The 9,174-nt window shown below is 45.4% G+C and overlaps 1 protein-coding gene across 7 annotated transcripts in view; it reads left to right on the top strand.

Moving 5' to 3' along the window:
• The window catches only part of LOC107270001 (serine/threonine-protein kinase NLK), a 69,841-nt gene that overhangs the window by 35,299 nt on the left and 25,368 nt on the right, over positions 1-9,174 (top strand). For all 7 annotated transcript variants that reach the window (XR_001538203.2, XR_003060538.1, XR_003060537.1 and 4 more), the window contains 2 exons: positions 8,168-8,297; positions 9,080-9,135. Coding sequence is in view for 4 of the 7 variants with exons in the window: in XM_025087868.1 (XP_024943636.1) it covers positions 8,168-8,297; positions 9,080-9,135 (186 nt within the window). In the remaining 3 variants the exon portion in view is untranslated. The remainder of the gene's footprint in view (positions 1-8,167; positions 8,298-9,079; positions 9,136-9,174) is intronic.

Genomic DNA, 9,174 nt, shown 5'->3' with positions numbered 1-9,174 from the left:
TTTTTTTTTTTTTTTTTTTTTTTTTTTTCGTCGAAATCAATAAACGCGATCACGTGCACCAAGTGCAGTTTAACACCGATGCACTTCGAAATTCATCGGATAAGACGTAAGGCAACGTGGGCCACAGCAGTCACGGAATGGCACGGGTAATCGTTATTCTCGCCTCGTTCCTTGTCTCTAATTAGTAATTAGCCATGTAACGAGGTCGACGCCGCGACGCACGACGTCGCCTTTTTTTTTCCGGATTTTCACTCGCGATTTCACCGACGGACCCAAACAATGCTCTATTCCTGTCCCCCCTCTCACACCGCCTCCCTCCGTACCACCTTATCCATACACCTGTATATATATATATATATACACGTACACACGTGGGGCCTTCATTTTCCCTCTGCGTGCCAGACGACGCCATTAACGCACGGCTCATTCAATGCCGGTAATTGCATCAATTTAAAGGGACTTCCGTCCCCTTCGCCCTTGGAACGGTTCCTAACCCTCTTTTCCAGCCGAAAGTCCCCCCCACCTCCCTCCGCCCCGCCCTGAATCCTCCGTCTATGATCCAATTATCGCTCCGCGTAATAGCTAATATTTTTCTGCCTTTAATCGGAGCAACGTCAAAATTCCTCGAGTCTCTCGCACGTGTCTCCGACCTTAATTTCTTACAATACACCATTACCCACATTTGCTCTTAATGCGAAAACGAAGTATCACGTTCTAATTCGGCATATACATATATGCCTCTCGCGCGTAATTTGAAAACTATTATGAAAACTTAATTAACGAGGCAGCACTCGGCATCCCTAGTTGCAGCTGTCGCTCACCAGATGGCCGGATATCTTTGTACCTCTCATAGTCCGTAGACTACTGCAACCCGCATACCTGGTGCTGCTGGGCGTACCCAGGTTTTTTTCACTGCGAGCCCAGGCATCTTAAAGCCACGATCGCACGATAACGAAATTCATCGATACCTACAGTCTGCTTCGTCGATTTCTACGCTCGGTCCGCGCGTACAAATCTGTGTGTTTTATTGGGCTGTCGTACGTCAGGTAGTTCCTCAAGGGGTGGCAGAGGGCGCTTCTGGAAACGTTATGAGAAATTTGAGCGTGGTCCGAGCTCGAGAAATTATTTTCGACCAGAGACACCGACGCCCTTTGCCTCCTATCTGAAAAAATTTAGTGGATCGATCGTCGATTTGAAATTTTTCAAAAATTTTTTTTTTGACCGAACTCGAAATTCCTAAAAAATCACTTTGTCCCGTAGGACGTATTTTCTCAGCCATACGTAATGTTACCTATCCCTCTTAGTACCTTCGTCTCTTATCGTTGATCTCCTCTGCCTATAGTTCGTTATCAAAATGCATTGCGGATACCCACTGCGACGATACGATAATCGATCAGGAATGTTATACCTGCCTGTCGTCCTGGTACTATCTCTTAAGTGAACCTAACGAGTTTCCCTAACGAGGAGTCCTCCCCTCCCTCGTCCCCCTCACCGCTCACCTCAAAGCCACGTGTCATTCGGTCGGCGATGCTTCGATGGTAATTAGCAGACAGCGACGCAATCGGCAACTTACCGTAAGTCATTCTTCCTAACGATCGATCGCTTATCCGTCTCTCCTATTTATTTCAATACGTAAATCGCTTCTTCGCCACGTGCGCTCTGGACGAGCGGATCCTCTGGTAACGAGCTGGACGCCCCTCGCAGTTTCAAGTATGTGCCGAAATAGTCGTCGATTTACGGAAGAGTCTGGTGATTCACCAGTGGACCAGATTAACGTCTATGAGTCAGAGGAACATGTGTATATATATATATATATATATATACACACGTATACTCTTCTCCTTGACTCTCTGGTATATCTACTAATCGAGGGCGCTCGTACCAGCCAATCACGATCGATTAAAACCATCACGGGTCGTAGTCAAGGAATCCGTTCGAGACAAAGCTTCCTTCCCGTATCTTTGCCTGGCACCATTTTCATCTCCTCGCCCTGCTGAATCTGACAACGGCTTGCGGAACACCGATTAACAGTATAGGCTTCACCATGCAGGTTATTAATACTTTTATATATACGTATATATACGAATTCCTAAATATTTATATTGAAAAATCAGGTAACGGATGATATATCCCACCTGTAGTCAATAGTAAGATTCTTTCTATTTACGCGTATCCACGTGAAATCGGTAAAGAACGCCGATTCCAGCTATCATCCTGGACCTTTTTTCTCTCTTGCAATCCCCTCTCCCCACTCTCTCATCTCCCTGCGACTTCGCAGGAAGTACCTCGAGTTGGTAATTCCGTATCGTCTAGACGCTTTGTCTGGTCAAGGACCACGTGTCTTTATATCGTGGACACACGTGCTCGCTATACACATACGCCCGTCGCTCACAATACGTTCGATATGCCTTTACGTTGCCGGACTGCAGTTGATCGGCAGACCACGTGACCGACGATCGGTCGAGCCTTTGATCCTTTCACTTGGCCGTACGTGGTCCAGTAATTAATATTAACTCAAAATTTATATCAATTCATCGAAACCGCGCAGCTACGTACGTCCTCCGTCTCCTCCGGTGTATTTAGCCCGGTAAGCGCGCTACGAAATTACATACCGATCGCAATGTATCTGAGCACAGCGCGTATGGCGTGCTGCGCGGTACTTTTCCGGGGTCAGATCCCGATGCGAAGGGAGGCTAATGTAGGTCACGTATCTCTGACGTTGAGGAACGCCGCGTGAACTCTTTTCCTTCTTAACGTCCGCGACGTTATCGCGGCTCGGAGTGGAAGGACGGCGGGTTGAATTATTTCAACGCAAAGTTTCCCATATCCCTGCGTACTACGTGACGCCTTACCTGTTAGGAGTACCTACCGTGTAATACGTCATACGCCGTGTTACACGGTAAAGGTCCCAGAGTCCCGAACGGGTTTCACGCCACACGGAAAGCTTCAGGCCGAGGCTCGAATTCGATCCTCGCCTGTTAAACGTCCAGGCTGCACTGTGCCTGACGTGCTGTAAAGAATCGTACGGTGAGGTTAGGTTACTACGTCGCCTTGTGTCGTTGACCCCCCTCCTCCCCGGGGTCGACTGTGCCTAAACGTCACTAGTCGACCCTCCGGCAAACTCAAGCTGCGCGCGCACCCTATTTGCAAAGGTTATCGCGTCGACCTCCAATATCCTGAGTTTAAAGCCTTAAGGTCCGTTCACACAATTTTCAAATGGTACCCGGTGGGCATTCGGCACTGTTGACGCGTGAACGCACCTTTTCACGGTGGCGCGCATTGCACTTCACTATCTGCCATCTATATTCGTAAGGCCTCGAAAGTGCATACGGATATTTTTATCTATCTTGGACTGTGATAAGGTGCAGTCCGTATGCACTTGTTTACCCTTATTCAAGGATAGGCACGCGTTACGCGTATGTACGTCGGGCGCGTGGCTCACGTGGGTATACGTAGTACGCGATTGTAACAGCTGATGGGTTTTATATAGACGTTAAACTTTCCACTGGCCTATTCGCGCTCTGATTGGTCGCATTCTTCTTAAGAGCTACTCCCATTGGCTCCTTACTCCGTCACGCGGTATCGTCTTCTCTTCTTTCCCCTGGCCTCCTCGTGTCGCTCAGTTATCGCCACGCACTTCCTTTCCGTTACGTTCACTGTCTGCACGAGAACTTTCCGTATCCCCTAGCGGCTCGGTTCCTACTCGATGGGATTCCACTGGCATTTCACGGCGACACGGCTGGGACTGACAGTCGGCCATGACGCCTCGCCGGTCTACCGACCGCGTGCACCTGCCTTCGACAATGGAGACTCGATATTGCCATTCATACGATACAATGCTATCGGTATGAGGCATGGTGAATTATTTATCAGGTTTTTTTTATTTAACAAGGCTGCTTCGGCCGTTTCATCCTGCGCTTATCTAAGCATCTACGAATACCTTGAATGGGGGTCGCGCACGTACAGCTCAAATTTACGGATGGTCCACGTTTCAATCGTACGTTCTATCGATCCGTATTCGTCTTGCCGGTGCTGTGAGAACGTCGATTAAACGTCGAGGGAAGAAGATTGGCTATTCTCTAGGGTTTTCATGGCGATCGGACTTATTGCCCGCTCGTATGTATCTGCAGCTATCTCTTTAAAGTGCATATGCATATTTATACCTGGTTAACGTAGCCCCGTGCTATTGTTCGTCGGCGACGCACGCGATTCACCTGGAGGAAACGAAGGGCCGATAATTAACGTAGGTGGCACCCTGTTGCATGGCTGCACCAGCTACCCCCCACTTTGTAAACTGTATGCACTGTATGTACGAGTTGAACGTACGTCGTATCGTGATACTTCTCACTGGTGCATGTACGGCTATGTATCTACATACGTGTCGTATGAGTATGCTGACGTACGCGGCTCGTCACGTGAAATCTGAGAGTAATAAACAGTTTGCAGCTGTTGCAGAAAATTCTTTCATACTCGTATGTCCCACCTGTAAGATCATCCTGGTGATATTGCATATATGGTTTTTTTTTTTTGAAAAATTTTTTGTTCGTCATTTTGTTCATCGAATGGTTTTACGTATTTTACGGGGAAACAAAAATCGGAGGAGCTTGTACGTACGTATACATGGGGATGGCTAGGGGTATTTAAAATTTTACGGTAAACTCATCTCGAGAGAATTCCGGCCACCACGTTGTCCGTCCATCGGACTATATGCCGAGGTCCCAGCAGTTTGTCCTTGTTAACTATAAACTAGTTAGACGGAAGTTAAGCCAAAGCTTATTCATGTAAATGCTCTCCCGGCACTTCTACTGATGCTAATTCAATAATCGATAACGACACACCGCACGACGGATGGGTTACACGAGTCCGAATGGCCTGTTATGGACGCCGTCGGAGATTGATCGAATCGCAGCGATGATGGAAACTTTCGTGTTTGTTGTATTGAAAATTCTCTGGAAGCTTCTAGAACATTCGTAGAAGCTCCCGACTCTTTTATCTTTTGTCCGACCGTGCGGTGTATAACTCGTAAAAAAGGTTCTTCATAGTTCTTAGTAAGCTCGCACAATTTCTGGACAGTTTCGAACCGGTTTCGTATCCTGTGGGAAGAGCACAAGCTGCGCGACAGTTTTCTACTTGCTCGAGGTATATATATATATAGTCTCCGTGTCTGTTCCTATGTAAAGCAGGTGCATCCCTTGGCGGCAGTTGCGCTGCATTTGCAGGTGAATCTCGTTGCAGCTGTCCAAGTATCCAAGAAAGGGAGGTTAACGTGCGGTACGAATAGGTATAAAGAAAGCAAGAGAAGCTCGAGATGAGAAAGAGAGAGATCTTCTCTGTTGAACCAAGCAGAGAACGTACCTTGTCGATACGTGTGGACGGTACTTTAAGGTCGTAGGGTGTCGTAGCTTGCAGTATTGGCCTCAATATACAGGTCCTTACAAAAGTTTCGGGACTCTCGGTAACCATCCCCCTTTTATTTTTCGCCTTTCTGCTTTGAAGTCACTGAACGGACGACGGACTGCTTAGATAAGGATTTTTATCGATTTTTCTTTTTTTTTTTTTTTTTTTTTTTTCGTTTTTCTTGCCTTTTTCTATTTATTTTTTTTTTTTTTTTTTTTTTTTTTTTTTTTTTTTTTTTTCGTTTTTCTTGCCTTTTTCTATTTACTATACCTCGCGTGTCCCACGCTCACTCGCTCGATATCTTTTTCACGATTTTCAAACGCTCTGTCTTACACGCTAGCCAGATACCAACCCCCTGTGCACGGGACTTGGCTACAGGGTCTTTCAAAAGATACTTGACTTTGAAATTTTTTTTTTTTTTTTTCATTTCCTTGCCTTTCAACATCTGAATTACAGATAAACAATGACTCTTATTTTTGGTCCAGTACGTGATTCGGTGGATGCTGGTCACGACTCTTACCCTTGTATAAGCCTGTACACGCGTGCCGATATATCGTGCATTATTACAGTCTCCATATGGACGCGCTCTTCATTGCCAGTATAAAGAAAAGTAAACGCCATCCAACCAGGAGAGTATTACGGGTGTCAGGTGCACCGTGAATTATTTCTATAACGTTTGCGGTGACGCGCATGCGCGTTCTATATTACGTTATTTATTAAATCTCAAAATTTTGTCTAAGCTTTTACGGGGCACTTTCCGGCACTGGTCTCCTGATACCACGGTAACATTTCTTTCGCTTTATTTACCTGTAACGATATGTACCAGCCACGTGGCTGGTATACCTATATATACGCTCGAGTGCGAATACGTCAAAGGGCACGTGGGTCGCTGCGACTGCCTTTGACTTTTAGATTCTCAAATTGACAATTAAAGGCACACCGGGTATACACGCGGAGACACTTTGATATACACTTGGTAGCCTTTAATCATTTTCAAATGGTCGTTAACTTCTTTTTTCTCTTCTACTCGTCGTCATTGACGAGCATCAAAATTCTCTTACGAGTCTCGATCTCTACCGAGTTCTCATGGACGCGACAAGTCCGTGGCGCCTTGAACCCACGTTACACGGTGCTTCCGTTGTATGTAAATATTTGAGGCGATAGCCTCCTGAGGCCGCCATCTTTGTTCGGGGGTCCTTTATGCGCAATGGGACGGGAAAATCGTCATATGTGCGCTGCCATTACGTTTTAAGTGCGAGAGAACGACGAGCGACGTAAGTTGTCGCTGCGGTGAAAATCAACACGTGTCTCTTCGCCTGAGCTTGATTAAGCGTCGCGTTAGCGCCGTAACGAGCGACACGAAACGAGCGAGCGACGAGTTTCACGAGCAAACCTTAAACTCCTTTCGGCGACATTTAATTCGTCGCGCAATTGCGAATTGCCCGAACGTATTCACGTAGACGTCTAAATATTAGTACGTACTGCCGACTAGCGGATTGTCAAGTGACTAATTATCCGCGTAAACAAAAAGCGTACGTAGTACTTTATTGATTTATCGTCGCTTCATGGAGATTAACCCACTGACGTTGAGTTTTGAATTTTATGCGTTTCCACGATATTACACTTTGCCCTGTATTTTTGTGTATATTACGTATTACGTTACACATATATATATATATATATATACATACATGTGTGTTGCCGTATTTACATGAAGGCAAATTTTAATAGAAATATTTTTAATATTGCTTATTGGCATTCTAATGTGTTTCAGACGATGACGCTCGGCGTCGCGACGCCTTGAAATTCGTGACATTAAAAGGATTCGCGCGACACCGATTTCTCGAAATTTGAATTTCTGATTTTCTTAAAGCGAACATTTCGCATTCGCTGTTTTGCCTCGTCCTCGTGTAATGTATATATATATATATATACACGCGTGATACTGCAAAGTCCAATGAGACCCAGGTGAAATAACGTTACGTCGCGCGGGACAAGTGAGACGTCGAAAGCGGATGGAGGAGACGAGATAGGGTCAGAGGGCGCAGCCCGCGTACCGGAAGTCAAAGGCAAATCCCAAGGAAGCGAGCATCGGGTTCTTGTGCTCTTTTCTCGCACCCTAGCAGTCACGAGGATGCTAATTAGCTCGTACATATTTCCAACACGTGAAGGGCTCGTCTCTCCGGTGTCCCAGTACTTCTGCTACGGCCACTTGTATTTGTTTATTTTTTTCATCTCCCTTTCCCTGCTCGTCCCCGCCTCTTGACTTTCTCATCTCCCGGGTCTCTTATGTCCCGGACCGTTATCGAGGGTAACCGAAGAAGGGTCCGGTCCACGTGTGACGTCATACGTGGGACCGGGACGGTCGCGATCGCAGGGTCTATCTTTTTATCGGTCGACCTGTTGCCTGTCGGGTAAATTGATTGCTGAAGAAATAATGATACCTGGGACACGGGCAAGCTTATGCTGGATTGCGTAACGCAACTTTAATTACTCATCGAAATTCATTAACACTCGATCTGCCTATTTGATGTCGTTTAACTCGTACGTCATTTACTGTGTGCGTGTGTGTGTGTATATATATATATATATATAGGTAGGAATATATTATACGGGTTAATATGCTCACCCTGACGCTTTCCGGAAATAGGTACGTTCATTGTCCTGAAAACTTATGCCGGGTTCACAAGACTTTCCGCGTTCGAGTTTGCCGCTCTACGTGGACGGTGCGGTTCAAGGTCTGAACTGGACATTGACTTTCTGATTTCAGGGCCGTCACGGATCCGAGGGACGGCAGAAGAGTGGCCTTGAAGAAACTGCCGAACGTCTTTCAGAGTCTCGTCAGCAGCAAAAGAGTCTTCAGGGAGCTGAAGATGCTCTGCTTCTTCAAACACGAGAACGTCAGTAATTTTTACACTGCGATACTAATTTATTTCACGTGGATACGCATCGAGGTATCTTTCCCGAGACCTACTTGGGACACGCGAGTGGGTTCTGTTGGCGGGATAATTTGCAGTAATTTTTTTTTTCTTTTTTTTTTTCTATCGAATAAATAATATTTTTCATTCGTCACGTACAAGATTTGAATTCGCCTGTATAAGCGAAGTCGGTGGTAGACTGTGACAATTTCTCGGGTGAAATTGTGCATATGAAGTTAATCGCGTTATTAATTTTAGCAATGTGATATATTCTCGTGTACTAATGGTCTATGTGAAGTCTGTGCTTTCTCGTATCTATGGGTTGGGTTAGGTTAGGTTGCGAAGCTCGTAATATCGTTTGGTATGCGAAATCCGTTCGTGAGAACCGGGACTTGAATATACATTATATACTTGTAGATAGTATATGTATATTAATATATACATTGCTATATGGAATTAAAGAAAGTTTTTCTATCTAATACTAGCTATGGTATAAAATATTGATACACTATCTCTAGTAATATTATATTACTTGCCACTATACGTACCATTCCTACTGTGCATACTTAGTATCATCCTGTACTAGTAATACCGGTATGGTACTACCGCCGGACTCTTCCTCTGGTTATTTCACCGGTGAACGATCCCTCATCTCACAAGCCCGTTCACCTTCTTCCCATCCTTGATCCAAGATCGGTACGAGCAGATCAATCGGATCCTGGCACTTTCACTTTCTAACAAAAAATCATTCCGTCTGATTACAGGTACTGTCTGCTCTGGATATCCTGCAGCCGCCGCATCTCGACTTCTTCCAGGAAATGTATCCTTTTTCATTTTTTTTTTTTTTTTTTTTTTTTTT

Source organism: Cephus cinctus, unplaced genomic scaffold (assembly GCF_000341935.2).
Source record: "Cephus cinctus unplaced genomic scaffold, Ccin1 Ccin1_scaffold0076, whole genome shotgun sequence".
NCBI classification, from domain to species: domain Eukaryota; kingdom Metazoa; phylum Arthropoda; class Insecta; order Hymenoptera; family Cephidae; genus Cephus; species Cephus cinctus.
This window is presented reverse-complemented; position numbering and strand designations above follow the sequence as displayed.